Here is a 17,283-nt window from a genome sequence, read left to right as displayed (position 1 = left end):
AAGCGTGGCTTCGCCGACGAACCTCCTCACCCCACATCGGCGGCCGAGCAAGCCCGCGAAATTTCTAGAATGACAGAGGCGTGGTCACGCCGGGTTGAGTCATCCATCGCGGAGGGCATTCCAACCATCTCGCCCTCTCCCCAGCCTTCGCTGCGTATCGCGCCGACGAAATGACGAGAACCTTCTGGAATCTCGCGCGGAAGGTATTTAATTGAGCAGCGGAGACGAGAAAGCAGGAGAAGACGGAAGTTAGCGCCAGAGCGCGTTGGGATTCCGCTATGTAGTCGGCGAAGGTTTTGTCCGAGCGACAAAGCAGGAGATGAAGAGGATTTTCACCTGAGGGGTGAAGGCTCGAGCTACAGGCAAAAGCGTGGGTTTACCGCTATCGAGCGAAGACGCGTGGCAACAGCTGCGTGTGTGAAGCCGACGTGTTCGGGCGAAGAAGTTTGAAGCTTGGAGAGTGGCCAATTGAAGACGCGAGGTTTCCTGGAAGAGAAACTTCAGGGGGCAGCGGAATGACAACAACGCTGGACTTCGAGTGAGTGATTCTCGGAAGAGTATCATTCAGACTTTTGTTCCAAGGACTTTGGACTGAATAGGTTTTCTACCTCTTTAGTCCTTAAGTGTCTTGGTTGTTAAATGCATGCGACTGCATTGTAGTGTGAATTGTTGTCTGTGTCCGTTGTTTTGAGTGTGGCTGATTGTACTGTGTAGTACGCTGGTTGATTGGTGACATATTGTACTCAACTATTGTGGAGTGTGCATACTCGTGTATTGTTTTCGATCTGCCATTATTGAGAATATAATTTTGTTTGTTTATCAACTCTCGGCTCTGACTTGTTCTTTGCGCCACAGCCGGCGTCTGCTGGCGCGGCAATAAGGACCACTTCTAAATTGTCCACGCTTTCGTGGTGCGGTTCGGGGGGCCGATACTTCGGCTCTTGGAATTAGCCCGGCGATCGCCTCCCTAATTAACGGGACCTGTGTGTGACAGTGTTGTTCTTGCAGGTGGTTGTAGGCAGCCAGTCTGGCGTTGTTCACGCATTCGGGGCCAGCCGTGGTCGCATTGAAGTAAGTCAGCTGCTGTTCTCTTGGGAGGCATTGTTCATTATTCGCATTGTTCAACTACAGACGGTGTTCAAGACGTTGCCTGCTGGGAAAGGCGTCGGCTGCGTTCAGCTGGGCGGGCCCGTCGGCAACATTCAGGACAAGATATTTGTGGCTGCAGGCAACGAGATCACCGGTTACACACGAAAAGGAAAGCAGTTCCTGAAGTTCGACACAAATCTGACAGACAACATACGGTGCATGTGAGTTGTGAGCTTGTGCTACACTTTGAATACTTCTTGCTGGTTGAGTTGCTTATTCCAGGATATACATTGCATTATAGACAGAAAATGCTGCACTGCAGAAGATCTTGGCCAGTATGTCCATGTTGCTTGAAGCAGCAAGAACACTGAACATAGTATAGGGGTAGATGCACACACCCCTAAAGCTATGAATTGTTGGATTATTGAAGAGAAACATTCAGCCAAAAAAGCTCACTGTGCAGGTGCAGCACATGAGTACCGCTATCACATCAACCAGTGAAAGACAGAGTACATCTTGTCACGAAGACTGCAGTCAGTGTCTTCAAGATGGAACTTTCAAGGCCGAGGCTCGTCCGTCTCTTTGGCTTCCGTGCGCACAGCGCGGCACAGTGTGAAATGTTAACAAAGGTAAACAAGAACAAAATTAGGCAGAACAAAAAATAAATTGCCAAGAGACCGTTAAAATAACAACGCTTACACAAACATCCGTCAAACCATATAGATATGACGGAAAAAGTTAACGAGATCAAAATAAAATAGTTCGACAACGCACGCACACCGAAATTCAAGCGAAAAAAAAAGGCCGATCCCACGTACAGTGGGAATCGATGATATGCGAAGCACGAATAAGAAAGGTTGATATGTCACTTTAAAATCAGCACGACGTTACGAGGTGAAAATAAATGATGCCGTATATGACTTCCGTGTCATGATTATCATGTTTGAATGTGTCGTTTACCTTCGTCATCTATTCACGTCACGTGATACTAAATTTACTATAGGTGGAGCAAGCGAAACGGCCGTGAGTAGCTATTAGCATGGTATGTGGTCATGTTTTTACAAGACACGCGTGTCAGGATTATCACGTTTGCACCCGTCATATATTTCGTCATCCATTGACATCACGTAACACCAAATTTGTTAAATGTGAAGCGAGCGCATCATGAAGGGCCCAATTATATACTACCATGTAGCGCTGACGCGCGCGCAAAACGGGCACAGCGACGCTACGTTATCAAAACGCGAGCACTGTATAGTCTGACGCCAGGCGCAACCAGCGTCCGTCCGCGCGGCCTGACGGCAACCGGCACGAAATTCGGGCGAATGCGTTACCCGGACAACACTGCGTCTCCGTCTTTTCGTGACGGAGTCGTGACGGAGGGATCTCGGGCGCGCTGAAACACGCATGCGTCAATGCAAGGCAGCGCGGCGCACGCCTGCGAGTACATGGCAGAACTGGTGCCTGGCGTGGCAATGCTGGCACGACGCGACAACTAGAACGCCAGCGAGCACGCGTACCGCGTCCCATCGAAATGTATTAGCACCTTGACTGTGTCATGTAGCCATGTTTTCACTTGACAAGCATCTCATGATTATCATGTTTGCACCAGTCACGAACCTTCATCATTTATTGGTGTCACACAATACGAAATTTGGCATGCGTGAAGCGAGCGATACCGCCGCCAGTGCATCATGAGTGTGGCATGTAGTCATGTTATTCAATGACACGCATATCGTGATTATCATGTTTGTATATGTTATTTACCTATGTCGTCCGTTCGTGTCACGTAATACCGAATTTGGTGCATGTGAAGCTAGCGAAACGGCCGCGAGCGCATCATGAGCGTGGCATGTAGCCATGTTGTTACATGGCACGCTTGTCATGATTTGCGTGTTAAGGTTTGTCGCTTGTGTTCACCATGCATTTATTTCATACCATACCAGTTTTCCAACATGTCATGTGAGGGAAAACACCGCAGGAACTTCAGGACCATAAAATGTAAATCATGACATTCATGATATACATGTCATGGTTTTCATGTCACGCCTAGTCAAATATGTTGTTCATACAGTCATGTTATACCTTGCGATGTTTAGTATCGATACCATTATTGAAACGGCCCGGAGAGCTAAAGTCATAGGCGGCTAGATAGATAGATAGATAGATAGATAGATAGATAGATAGATAGATAGATAGATAGATAGATAGATAGATAGATAGATAGATAGATAGATAGATAGATAGATAGATAGATAGATAGATAGATAGATAGATAGATGCGCTCAAAGTCGCCGAAGTTCGCTAAGAAATGCTTCGCATTAAAAGGTTTAGCCATAGTGCACCCAAAATTGGGCCATAACAAGCACCAACACTTTGCACTAGTCGGAGACTGACACGAGCCGATCGAGGTTTCAACCAAGAGGACGCGTGTTTTGCGATCCCGTCTTTACCCTTGCTCCGCACTTTTCGCGCGCAGCACTTTTAAAGGCTACGAAAGGCGCCTCACAGAGGCAACTGAGAAAAAATTTGGCAGGACCTACGTGAAGAGGGAATCGAGTATATGCGAAGCATGAATAAGAAACGTTGATATGTCATTTTAAAATCAACACAATGTTACAAGGTGGAGGTAAATGATACCATACATGACTTTCGTGTCATGATTGTCCTGCTTAGATGTGTCGTCTGCCTTCGTCATCTATTCATGTCACGTGATACCGAATTTAGTATATGTGGAGCTAGCGTAACGGCCGCAAGCACGCTATGAGCATGGTATGTTGTCATTTTCTTAAATAACATGCTTGTCAGCATTATCATGTTTGCACCAGTCGTATACTTTCGTCCTCCATTGCCGTCACGTATTGCCGAATTCGGTATATGTAAAGATACCACATCGGCCGCGAGCGCATCATGAAGGGTCCAATATACTCCAATTTAGCGTAGACGCACGTGCTGGCTGGGCACAGTGACGATACGATAGCGAAACGCGAGCACTCTAGCAGGTCGCCAGGCGTGACCAGCGCGACCTGCGTTCGTCGGCGTGGTCCGGTGACAACCGGCGCGAAATTCGCGCCGACGCGTTACCTAGACAACACTGCGTCTCCGTCTTTTCGTGACGGAGAGATCTCGGACGCGCTGAAACGCGCATGCGTCAATGCAAGGCAGCGCGGCGCACGCTTGCGCGTATGTGGCAAAACCAGCGCCTTGCTTCAACAACGCCGGTGTGACGCGTCGAAACGAACGCGGGCGAGCACACGCACCTAGTCACGTCGAAATGTATTGGCGCTTTGACTGTGGCATGTAGTCATGATCTTACATGATACGCATCTCATGATTTTCACGTTCGCACAACTCACATACCTTCGTCATTCATTGACGTCACGTAATACAGTATTTGGCATATGCGAAGCTAGTGAGACAGCCGCGAGCGCATCGTGAGTGTGGCATGTAGTCATGTTGTTACATGACATGCATGCCGTGATTATGTTTGGATGTGTCATTTACCTATGTCGTTCATTCGCGTCGGATAATACCGATTTTGCACACGTGAATCTAGTGAAACGGCCACGAGCGCATCGTGAGCCTAGCATGTCGTCATCTAGTTACACGACAAACAAATCATGTTTATCATGCTTGCAACTGTGTCACACCTTCGTCACCCATTCACGTCCCGTAATACCAAATTCGGTATAAGCGAATTTATTGAAACGGCCGCCATGGCATCATGAGCGTGGCTAGTAGTCCTATCAGCACCAACACCTCCTCTCACCCCTCCATCACCACTGTTGCTGAGCAATCGGTGCCCGCCCCCAGTGCGCGCGTGCCTCCAAGCACGTCTCCGCGCCCGGATGGTCCCCACTTCGTCGGCGACCTACCTTCGAGTGACCGGGCGGGAACCGTCATCTATCGGCACGCCGGGAATAAGGCCATTTTCCTGGCTGTGTCGAGGGATGCGATCGCCGCCTTCCTCTCAGAGTTCTCAGCCACTCAGCGTGTGCGGGTGAATTTCAGGCGCAACCTGATTGCGGTTGATACCTACCCCATTATTAATCTAACCGCCCCACTCCAGGTCGGGACGATCTGCGACACCAAGGTTCGGACCAAGCAGCTGGACATTCGCGTGGTCTTAGGAGTGGACCCAGCGATCCGCTTCGAGGACCTCGCCGACAATATTGCATCACCTGTGCCACTCGTTTACAGTGTCCGCAGAGGTATCTGCCTCAACCTCACCTTCGCGGGGATCACTGTCCCCCCGGATATACTACATTACAAGCAATGTCCTCGCTAGCCACGGCCCCTGCAGTGGTCCCGTTGCGGCCGCTTTGGGCACGTAACCGCCACCTGCTCGCGAGACGAACGGTGGCTGCACTGGGGCATCAAGCACGCCCCAGTTTTGTGTGCAGCACAACAACTCCGCTGTATAAAATGCCGCGGGAAACGTACCGCAACCAAGTCGCTCTGCCCGTCCTGGCAACTCCAGCGCAAGACCGTGGTTATCATGACCTCAACTGACGGCACCCTGACTTTCTGCGATCCCTGGGACACGCTAGGACCCCTGGCAGCAGCGCCACCACACTCGAGGGACGCTCCTTCCGAGATGGACGACCTCGGAGGTGGCTCGTCGTTCTATAACGAGTGCGCCCGTCGTCCCCACTGCAAGAACGGCAGCCTAATCCTCATCCACATCTCAGATGACCCCTGCGGTCACCACCAAGCTATTGACAGCAACGCGGACACCACACGCTTTTCCGCAACTGCAGGCTCCTGCCGCGGTCCCCAAGATCGCGGCGACACCACCCGCTTTATCGACGCTGCCGGCATTTGACGGCCCTTCGGCGGCCGCGACAATACACATGCTAACCGAGTCATTTACGGTCTGTGATCCTGATGCTTCCAGTGGACTGTCTTGAGCGGCAATTTGTTGCGGCCGTCCCAGATTACGCCTCTTAAACGGTGCGTCATCGGGGACAACTGAGTCTGGAGATCCTCACTCTTTTTCTGGCCCACGTTAAATTGTGCGCATCACCTCGGTTTTCTCGGCGGTCTTCTCGGTCGAATACATGTTGCGTGTGTGTTAACTTGCGTGCGTGCGTGGGGCGGATTGAATGCGTTTTTTTTTCTCTTCTCATCCCTTTTTCTTACCTATACACTTTTATTCCCACTATCCCCTCTCCTGTGCCGAACTGCTTAGGTGTCATGGAAACGATAGACAGGTACGGCCGGCCCTTTTCTTTTCCTTACCATAGCCACTTAGAGAAGAAGTGAAACACTATAGACTTTAGTACCTAGCTTTGTCAATGGCTTTCATCGTCCACTGTCAAGGTATATAATAATGATTTTACAACTCAAAACACCGATATGATTATGAGAGACGCTGTATTGGAGGGCTGGAAATTTGAACTATCTGGTGTGCTTCATCGTGCATATATATCGCCAGTACACTGGCCTCCATGAAGTTGCGACCACCGGTATCTACCCCGCGACCTGCGCATCAGCAACTGAGCAACGTAACCGCCACGCTGTAACGGTGCAGTCAAGATGTATCGAAAACCGTTGGCGTAGCCTAAACATACGTGGAAATCAAAAAATATCTAGAATAAACGAAGATCAATTGTGATGCACCTACAAACACGAAACCGTATAGTAGGCAACATCATGTAGATATTATAGATTTTAGAACCAACCTTTGTCTTCTAATTTTCACGTTTGTTAATGCCTTTCAATTACCAAGTATAGGGCTACGCTCGAGTAACATAGGGTTACTCCACTACACCATATCAAGAGGTTTTCCGATTCAACCATTCTTTATTTCGTGAAGATGTATAATTTTAATGGGTAGGGCAGGGGCTTTCAATATACTAAGCCACCTGCAGGGACCACATCACACGTGAAAACATCGGGGCAGGCAAGATTTTTTCTTTAAAGAATGACTGTCCTCTGATTGATGAAAAAAATACAGATTTAGCTTTGTTCACGTGATCAAAAAATTGTCAGATCCCACGTACAGTGGGAATCGATTATATGCGAAGCAGGAATGAGAAAGGTTTATATGTCACTTTAAAATCAGCACACCGTTATGAGGTGGAGGTAAATGATGCCGTGCATAATTTACGTTTCATGATTATCATGTTTTAATTTGTCGTTTCTTTCGTCATCTATCCACATCACGTGATAATAAATTTATCATAGGTGGAGCAACCGAAACGGCCGTGAGCACGCTATTGGCATGGTATGTGGTCATGTTCTTACATGACGCGCGTCTCATGATTATCATGTTTGCACAAGTCATATACCTTCGCCATCCACTTACGTCACGTAACACCAAATTTGGTTAATGTGGAGCTGGCGAAACGACCTTGAGTGCATCATGAAGAGCGCAATATACTCCAACGTAACGTTTACGCGCGGACACTGGTCTAAGGGACGCTACGTTAGCAAAACGCGAGCACCTAAAGTCTGACGCAAGGCGTGACCAGCGTCCTACAGCGCGGCTCGACGGCCACCAGCGCGAAATGCGACATGGTGCATTTTGTGCCGATGCGTTACCCAGGCAACACTGCGTCTCCCTCTTTCCGTGACGGAAACACTCCGGACGCGCTGAAACGCGCATGCGTCAAAGCGACGCAGCGTAGTGCGCGTCTGCGAGTATATAGCAGGACCGGCGTCTGGAGTGAAAACTACGGCGTGATCCGACGAAATGAACGCCGGTGAGCACGCGCACGGCGTCACGTCGAAATGCATTGCAGCCTTGACTGTGGCATGTAGTCATGTTCTCAAATGATAAGAAATCTCATGATTATGAGGCTTTCACCAGTCGCATAATTTCGTTATCCATTGACGTCATGTTACATCAAATTTGGTGCATGTGAAGCCATCAAAACGGACGTGAGCGCGTCATGACCGTAGCATGAAGTCATGTTGTTACGTGACACGTGTCTTATGTTTATCAAGCTTGCACCAGTAGTATAGCTTCGTCATCAATTCAAGTCCCATAATACCAAGTTTGGTATAAGTGACGCTAGCAATTGGGTGATATGTGGGGTTTAACGTCGCGAAACCACCATATGATTATGAGAGACGCCGTAGTGGAGAGCTCTGGAAATTTCGACCACCACGTGTTCTTTAAGGTGCACGCAAATCTGAGCACACGGGCCTACAATATTTCCGCATCCATCGGAAATGCAGCCACGGCAGCCGGGATTCGATTCCGCGAACTGTAAGTCAGCAGCCGAGTACCTTAGCCATGATGTCACCGGGGGTCTCCACAGAAGACTGGAGCCAGCCAGAGTCTCGGGGCGATATCGAGAAGAGGAGCCCGGAGCTGTCAACAGTACGTTTTAATTAAAATATTTACAGGTAGTGTGGTACATGATGGTGGTAAGATTATGGAAGCTCTCGACAAAAGCATGATGGGAGCTTCAGCGAGCTTGTGAGAGCTTGTCGGGAGTGCCTCGGAGCTCGCATTTTATGTCCTGGCCTTCCCAGGATTTCCTGCAGGAAAAAAAATCGCAAATTCCACGTACAGTGAGAATCGATGATATTCGAACCACAAATGAGAAATGTTGATATGTCACATTAAAATCAGCACAACGTTACAATAGGGAGGTAAATGATGCCATACATGACTTCCGTGACCTGATTATCATGTTGAATGTGTCGTTTACCTTCGTCATCTATTCACGTCACGTAATACCAAACTTAGTATATTGCCACCAGCACGTAGTGAGTTGACAGCAAGAGCGGCTCTCAATCTGGAGGAAAAAAAATGGCAGCATATCCACGGAGTGAATGATGGAGAGTGGGGCGAAGCATTCGTCCGTCCATGCGTACGTCTGTGTGACCGTCCGTGCGTCTGTTTGTGCGCCCGTCCCTGCGTTCTTTCATGCATCCGTTCATGCGTCCGTTCATGCGTCCATCCATGCATCTGTTTGTGTGTCCGTTCGTTCATCTATTCAACACTCCAAGTCCCACCATCTCGCATTTTTTATCATATATTCCCCATATAGAAGCACCGCCATCCATCGGACATTCCAAGGACTAAACGAGAGGTGGCACACGCACACTTTCTTACGGCCTGCGCTTTGGGTCCACTTCCCACCTTTAACCACCTCGAGTTCATGGTATGTTCTAGTTCACTGTATTCATGGGACTGCGACCAAACGCCCGCTAAACCTTTCGAAAACCAAGGAGGTTACGCCCAGCGAGTATAACGTAGCAACCTTTCCCTGTCAGATAGGGCTCAATTTACATGCCAATGGCTGCTAATGAGAAATGAGAGACAGGAGAATTCGGCTTTTACTTTCTTACTGCTTGCGCTTCGTATCTACTTCTCATTTTTAACCACCTTGAGTTAATTCATGGTATATACAAGTTCATTGTATTCATGGCACTGCGGCTCAACGCTCGCTAAACCTTTCTAAAGCTAAGGGGGTTACACCCAGCGAGTATAATGTAGCATCCCTTTCTTGTCCGATAGTGCTCAATGTACATGCCAATGGCTGCTAATGGGGATCGCAGCGTGCGCGTTGACTAAAAGCCGAATGCTCATGTCTCTCATTCCCCATTAGCAGCCATTTGCATGGACATTGAGCACTATTTTTTATAGTTAAACAACGCACAGAAGAAATCTCTCACTGGCACCACCTTGGAGGTCAAGTGTTATACCTATTTCGGGTATGTGCCACTGGTGGATACATACGAGGGACGCCCAAGCCACGCCATAAGGAGCTTCGCCCCTAAAAGAAGATCGTGCGTTTCTTCTCTGCTCGAGAGCCAGCCACGACTGACGCATCGTCCTAGTGCTAGCTACCCGGTGGTTTAATAAATCCTCCAGTACTTGTGACTCATCGTGACAAACCGGTTGGAGGTGCTGGTTAGTCTCACGCATGTTGCAGACCCCCCAGGAAGCCGTGATACGAGTCCAGTGCCAGTCAATACTCCCGTGCATCGGACCAGCTGCCGAATCAGGGGATTGCCTCCAGAAGCCGACGATACTGCTCCCACCCCATCGACAAATATGACCAGCGCTTTGGTGCAAACCTTGGCAACCGGCACGGGATGCACGACGTCGAACCGCCACACGTTGGAAAGCCCACGCGCACCGGCGACGTTCCATGGCACGGAGCACGAGGACATTGAGTACCGGTTGGCAGACTTCGAGCGCGTAGCCACCTTGAATCAGTGGGACGACGGGGCGAAACTGGGTTGTGTCTATGTCTATCTCGAAGATGGGGCACGTACGTGGTATCAAAACCGAGAGGAGCAGCTGACGACGTGGCCCGCATTATCTCGTAGACTTCTGCAGACCTATGCCAGTGCTGATTGCCAAGAACGAGCTGAACGAGCTATTCTGGCACGCGTCCAGTTGCCAAATGAAACTGGGACCACGCACGTCGAAGACATGACGCGCCTCTTCCGACGGGCCGATTCAAGAATAACGGAGGGTAAGAAGTTGCGTCACTTGATGCGCGGTGTCGAGGACCAGCTTTTTGCCGGCCTCGTGCGAAGCCCTCCGAAGACGGTTGCGGAGTTCTTGTCCAAGGCCCTGACAATGGAAAAGATGCTGCAGCAGCGATCCAACCAATACGACAGGCAAGTCAGTGGCATGTCTGCTGCCGACATTTTCACCGCCACTAGAACCAGCAACGACTGTCTACGTGAACTCATCCGTGATATAGTACGTGAAGAGTTTCAAAAGGCTGGTGTAACACCTCATCCTACGGTTAGCTCTATTGCAACTGTGATCAAAGATGAGCTGCACCAGGCCCTCCGGGACACCTTGCCTTCTGATACAGCTGTGCCAGCTCCTGCTGAATACCGTCGTGAGACAACCTATGCGGAAGCCTTGAAACGCCCTGCTTCATCACCGCCTTTATTCGTCCATCCTGTTCCTGCTGTTTCACTACAGTCAGCGCAGCACATACCGTACTACCAAGGCACGTACACGCCACCACCTTTGGCCTTTGTCCCTGGCGCTTCTGTCACCCATCGTTCAGTGCAACCAGTTCAGTACATCGACGATCGGCGCACTTCTCCTCGGGAGTATGATGTTTGGCGCAAACCTGATCGCCGGCCTCTGATCTGCGGAGAACCTGATCATTTGTACCGCCAGTGCCCATATCACCGTCTTGGGCTTCGCGGCTTCTCTGCGTACTCACCACCACCCCGTTACGGCCAGAGACCGCTCGAAATCGAAAACTACCTCTCCCAGAAGCATGCACCACCGTCTGCCGGGCGCCAGTCGCGCTCGCAACCACCGAGGCGATTTTCTTCAACACCCCAGCGGTATTCTACCACACGGTCTCCCAGCCCCCGCCGGGAGAACTAGCCCAAGCGACCTCTGGGGGCGGGGTCGCTGAACGTCGAAGCGCTGAAGACCTCCTATTGACGCAGAACCGTACAGAAACCGGTCCGACATGACGTACTGCTGCAAACGATGGCCGACTTTCACTCGATAGCAGTGACAATTGATGGTTGTGCAGTTAATGCGTTAGTGGACACCGGCGCAGACTATTCCATACTGAGCGGGAAACTCACAACGCAGCTGAAGAAAGTCATCGCGCCGTGGCATAACTTGCAGATTCGCACAGCTGGTGGCAACGTCGTCACTCCACTGGGCGCCTGCACAACTAGAGTACAGATTCAAGGGTATACATTCGTAGCAAGCTGCCTTGTTCTACGTGAATGCTCCCGTGACGTCATTCTGGGAGTTAACTTTCTGCAGGAAAATGGAGCTATAATGTGATGTACAGTGTATGATGCAGCACATACACAAGGAGCAAATTTGTATACATCTTCTCTGATATTTTCATCATTTATTTATTTTTATTATTTTCTTTTTGGCAATAATGGTGTTACGGTTGCTGGATTTTTCTTTTGTTTTCTTTCTTTGTTTTTTTTCTTTTTGCTCGCGTCCATGTAATCTTCTGTGCTATGCTGGTATCAGGATGTTTAGTAGGAATGTATATATATATGTTTTTATTACACCGTATTTGGTATTGTTACGTTAGCTTATGGTCTTTTTTGTTACACACATCTTTGTCATTGTCCCACCTGCCTTGTATAGGGTTCACTGGCCTCGTCAAGCTGTCCATAAACAGCTTTTAGCCAGTGAACCTCTCCAGAACCTGTTTCTTCTGGGAAAATAAAATGATTTGATTTGATTTGAATTGATCTGCAAGAGCGCCGCGTCCCGTTCTCAGCCCAGCGAGCAATCAACGTGCAGGATGACGGAAGGCGTATCGACGTACTCCGTATTTATGAACAGAGCGTGACGCTTCCTCCATGAGCAAGTGTTCTAGTCGACGTAACATGCTGTGGTTTGGCCGATGGCGGTGTGGTGGCTGAGACAAATTTAGAACACCTCCTGCAGCAAGGCATTTGTGTAGCTAGAAGTGTAATACACCTTCGTGATGGCCGATCTGAATTGCTCGTAACCAACTTTAGCAACGAGCATCGACATCTTTTCCGTGGCACTTCGATAGCGTTTGCCCACGAAGTAGCAAACGTAACCAAAAGTCTCACTTCAGAACTATCGGATACCGCAGACACGTCAATGAGTAATATTGACATCAATCCTGATCTGTCTACCGAAAACCACACTGTGCTGCTAGCGCTCTTGTTCGAGTTTGGGTCTTGCTTCGCAAGTTGCTCAAAGATTCGCCAGACGTCCATCACTCAACACAGGATCATCACGTACGAGGACGCACGCCCAATACACCAGCACCCCTACCGTGTGTCGGCTAAAGAACGTGAAGCCATATGTACGCAAGTCCACGAGATGCTTGGCGATGGCGTTATTGAACCATCCAACAGCGCGTGGTCATCCCCAGTCGTGCTTGTCAAAAAGAAGGACAGGTCGCTACGCTTCTGCGTCGACCACCGAAAGCTTAACAACGTGACGAAAAAGGATGTGTATCCGCTGCCGCGTATCGACGATTCGCTAGATAGACTTCGTCATGCCCATTATTTCACTTCTCTCGATCTCAAAAGCGGGTATTGGGAAATCGAGGTAGATCAGCGAGACCGTGAGAAGACAGCCTTCGTGACTCCAGACAGCCTATACCAATTTCGAGTGCTCCCTTATGGCCTGTGTTCAGCGCCGGCAACTTTCCAGCGAATGATGAACACTGTCCTCACAGGGCTCAAGTGGCAGACTTGTCTTGTCTACCTTGATGAAGTGGTGGTCTTCTCTACCACGTTCGAGCAGCATCTTCACCGCCTGCGCAGCGTGCTGGAGGCTATCCGATCGGCGGACCTCACACTAAAGCCACAGAAGTGTCACTTCGGCTATAAAGAACTAAAATTTCTTGGACAAGTAGTTAGCGCCGAAGGAATCCGGCCCGTTCCGACAAGCTTGCCGCTGTTGCCGAATTACCAGCTCCTGTCGATAAGAAAGCCGTCCGGCGCTTCCTTGGTTTATGCGCCTACTATCGCCGGTTCATTCATGGCTTTTCACAGATAGCAGAACCTCTGACTCGTCTCACAAGGGACGACACGCCGTTTGTCTGGGAAAACGAGCAACAAGAAGCTTTTGATGAGCTGCGACAGCGCATGCAATCAGCGCCCGTTCTCGCTCATTTCGACGATGATGCTGACACGGAGGTCCATACTGACGCTAGTAACATTGGGCTTGGTGCAGTGCTCGTTCAGCGTCAAGAGGACATCGAAAGAGTGATAGCCTTCGCCAGCCTCTCTCTATCCCGTGCCGAGACGAATTATTCCACTACAAGGAAAGAGTGTCTCGCAGTCATGTGGGCAATCACCAAGTTTCACCCGTACCTTTACGGTCGTCCCTTCAAGAAAGTGACGGACCATTACGCGCTCTGTTGGTTGGCAAGCCTGCGCGACTCTTCAGGACGGCTAGCACGGCGGAGCTTGCGGCTGCAGGAATTTGATGTCATCATCGTCCATAAGTCCGGTGGTAAGCATGAAGACGCTGACACACTGTCACACGCACCCCTTCATGTCGTCAGTCAGCAAGCAGAGGAAGACGAAGGCTTCCTGGGTGCCGTTAGCGCATCAGGCTTGAGCAAACGGCAGCGAGATGATGCAGAAATTCGTCCAATCATTGATCATTTAGAGGGCCAGGGTCCCATCATACCACGTTATTTATCCCGCTCGTTGACGTCGTTCTGCCTGCGAGACGGTGTGCTGTACAAAAAGAACGCTCGTTCGAACAACCGTGCTTCCCTCCTGGTGGTTCCTCGAGACATGCGAGACGACGTCCTCCTCGCTTGCCATGACGAACCCACATCCGGTCATCTGGGCTACTCAAGGACACTTGCCAGAGTGAGCGAGAGGTACTATTGGCCAGGACTTTCAGCAAGCGTCAAGAAGTACGTCAAGAGCTGTCGGGAATGTCAGCGCCGAAAGCAACGATCTGTTAAGCCAGCTGGTTTGCTTCCGCCCATTGAAGCACCCTGCACACCGTTCGACCAAGTCGGCATGGATATTCTCGGGCCATTTCCCCTGTCTGCGGACAGCAACAAATGGGTGATCGTCGCGACCGACTGTTTGACACGCTACGCTGAGACGCAGGCGATCCCACGAGCCACGGCTTCTGAGGTAGCAAACTTTTTCATGCACCACATTGTGTTACGACACGGTGCTCCTTACAGTGTAATAACGGACAGACGGACGGCATTCACGGCGCAGCTTACGGACGAAGTTTTCAAACTGAGCAACACCAGACACCGAAGGACAACTGCGTACCACCCGCAAACCAACAGACTTACCGAACGACTGAATAAGACCCTCGCAGACATGATCTCAATGTACATCGACGTACAGCACAAAACACGGGACCGGATCTTACCTTACATGACCTTCGCGTTTAATACCGCCGTGCAAGAGACCACGCGATTCACGCCATTTCGGCTTCTCTACGGCCGCGAAGTGAAGACCATGCTAGACTCTATGCTGCCGTGTCAAGACGAAGACGAGTTGGCAACTGACGCCGAAGAATTCGCAGAGCGTGCTGAGGAAGCCCGGCAGCTCGCGCGACTGCACATCGGCCAGCAACAGCAGGCAGACACACGACGCTATAATACCCGCCACAGAGAAGTGTTTTACAGCCCCGGAGATCAAGTTTGGGTGTGAACACAGGTCCGCCGCTGTGGCCTTAGTGAAAAGTTACTGCGCCGGTACTTTGGCCCTTATAAAGTGTTACGCCGCGTCAGTGACGTGAACTACGAAGTGGTTCCGGACTCAACACCCCATGCACGGAGCAGGACACGAGTGAGGCCGGACGTCGTTCATGTGTTGCGCATTAAACCATTTATTGCGCGTTGTTCGTAACTTTTTCTTTACCGTACAGCGTTCTTTGGGTTTTTTGTTTATTTTTGTGAACTTGCTTTCTCGTTCATTGACGTTTCCTATATTGCCACGCTCTTCGATTTCTTTTTTCACTTTATCTGAATTCCCCCCCCCCTTTTTTTTCACGTACCTATAGTAGCATCGCGGTGCTGCTATGTACTTTTCTTTGCTCTTATTGGTACTTGTTTTTTTTTTCTTTTTCGAAGGGGGATAATGCCACCAGCACGTAGTGGGTTGACAGCAAGAGCGGCTTTTAATCTGGAGGAAAAAAGAAGATCGCGTGTTTCTTCTGTGCTCGAGAGCCAGCCAGGACTGACGCATCGTCCTAGTGCTAACTATCCGGTGGTTTAATAAATCCCCCAATACTTGTGACTCATCGTGACAATATGTAGAGCTAGCGAAAGGGCCGCGAGCACGTTTTGAGCGTGGTATGTTGTCATGTTCTTACATGGCACGTGTGTCAGGATTATCATGTTTGCACCATTCGTATACTTCGTCATCCATGGACGTCACGTAACACCAAATTTGGTGTATGTGGAGCTTGCAAAACGCCCACGAGCACATCATGAAGGACCCAATATACTCTAATGTAGCGTTGACGCGCACGCACGCTGGGCACAGCGGCACTGCGTTAGCAAGAAGAGCACTCTATAGTCTGACAACACGCGCGACCACCGTCCGTCGGCGCGGCCCTACGGCAACCGGCGTGACATGCGACATGCTGCATTTCGTGCCGATTCGTTACACAGACAACACTGCGTCTCCCGCTTTTCGTGACGGAGAAACGCCGGACGCGCTGAAACGCGAATGCGTCAAAGCAACGCAGCGCGGCGCGCGCCTGCGAGTACATGGCAAGACCAGTGCCTGGCGTGGCAACACTGGCGTGACGCGATGAAATGAATGCCAAGGACCACGCGCACCGCGTCAGTTCGAAATGCATTGGCGCCTTGACTGTGGCATGTAGTCATCTTCTCACATGAAACGCATGTCATGATTATCATGTTCGCACCAGTCACATACCTTCGTCATCCCTTGGCGTCACGTAATACCAAAATTGGAATATGTGAAGTTAGCGAAACGGCCGCGAGCGCATCATCAGTGTGGCATGTAGTAATGTTTTTACACGACACGCATGTCGTGATTATCATGTTTGCATGTGTCATTTACCTATGCCATCCGTTCGCGTCGCGTAATACTGAGTTTCGTACATGTGAAGCTAGCAAAACGGCTACGAGCACATCATCAGCGTAGCATGTAACCATGTTGTTACATGGCACGCTTGTCATGATTTGCGTGTTAAGGTCTGTCGCTTGTGTTCACCATGCATTTATATCATACCATACCAGTTTTCCAACATGCCATGTGAGGGAAAACACCGCAGGAGCTTCAGGACCATAGCCCCGCCGCGGTGGTCTAGTGGCTAAGGTACTCGGCTGCTGACCCGCAGGGCGCGGGTTCGAATCCCGGCTGCGGCGGCTGCATTTCCGATGGAGGCGGAAATGTTGTAGGCCCGTGTACTCAGATTTGGGTGCACGTTAAAGAACCCCAGGTGGTCTAAATTTCCGGAGCCCTCCACTACGGCGTCTCTCACAATCATATAGTGGTTTTGGGACGTTAAACCCCACATATCAATCAAGCTTCAGGACCATAAAATGTAAATCATGACATTCATGATATACATGTCATCGTTTTCATGTCATGCCTAGTCAAATATGTTCTTTATACAGTCATGTTATACCATGCGAAGTTTAGTATCGATACCATTATTGAAACGGCCAGGAGAGCTAAAGTCATAGATAGATAGATAGATAGATAGATAGATAGATAGATAGATAGATAGATAGATAGATAGATAGATAGATAGATAGATAGATAGAT

At 49.8% G+C, this 17,283-nt stretch overlaps 1 protein-coding gene across 1 annotated transcript in view; it reads left to right on the top strand.

The window, feature by feature from the left end:
• LOC119162682 (BBSome complex member BBS7) overlaps positions 1–17,283 on the top strand; it is a 287,576-nt gene that overhangs the window by 20,366 nt on the left and 249,927 nt on the right. The window contains exons 3-4 of the mRNA XM_075882301.1: positions 1,009–1,071; positions 1,132–1,310. Of these exons, the coding sequence (XP_075738416.1) occupies positions 1,009–1,071; positions 1,132–1,310 (242 nt within the window). The remainder of the gene's footprint in view (positions 1–1,008; positions 1,072–1,131; positions 1,311–17,283) is intronic.

The sequence above is a fragment of the Rhipicephalus microplus genome, chromosome 2 (assembly GCF_043290135.1).
Source record: "Rhipicephalus microplus isolate Deutch F79 chromosome 2, USDA_Rmic, whole genome shotgun sequence".
Taxonomy (NCBI): Eukaryota; Metazoa; Arthropoda; class Arachnida; order Ixodida; family Ixodidae; genus Rhipicephalus; species Rhipicephalus microplus.
Note: the sequence above shows the minus strand (reverse complement) of the source record. Positions and strands in the feature narration are given on the sequence as shown.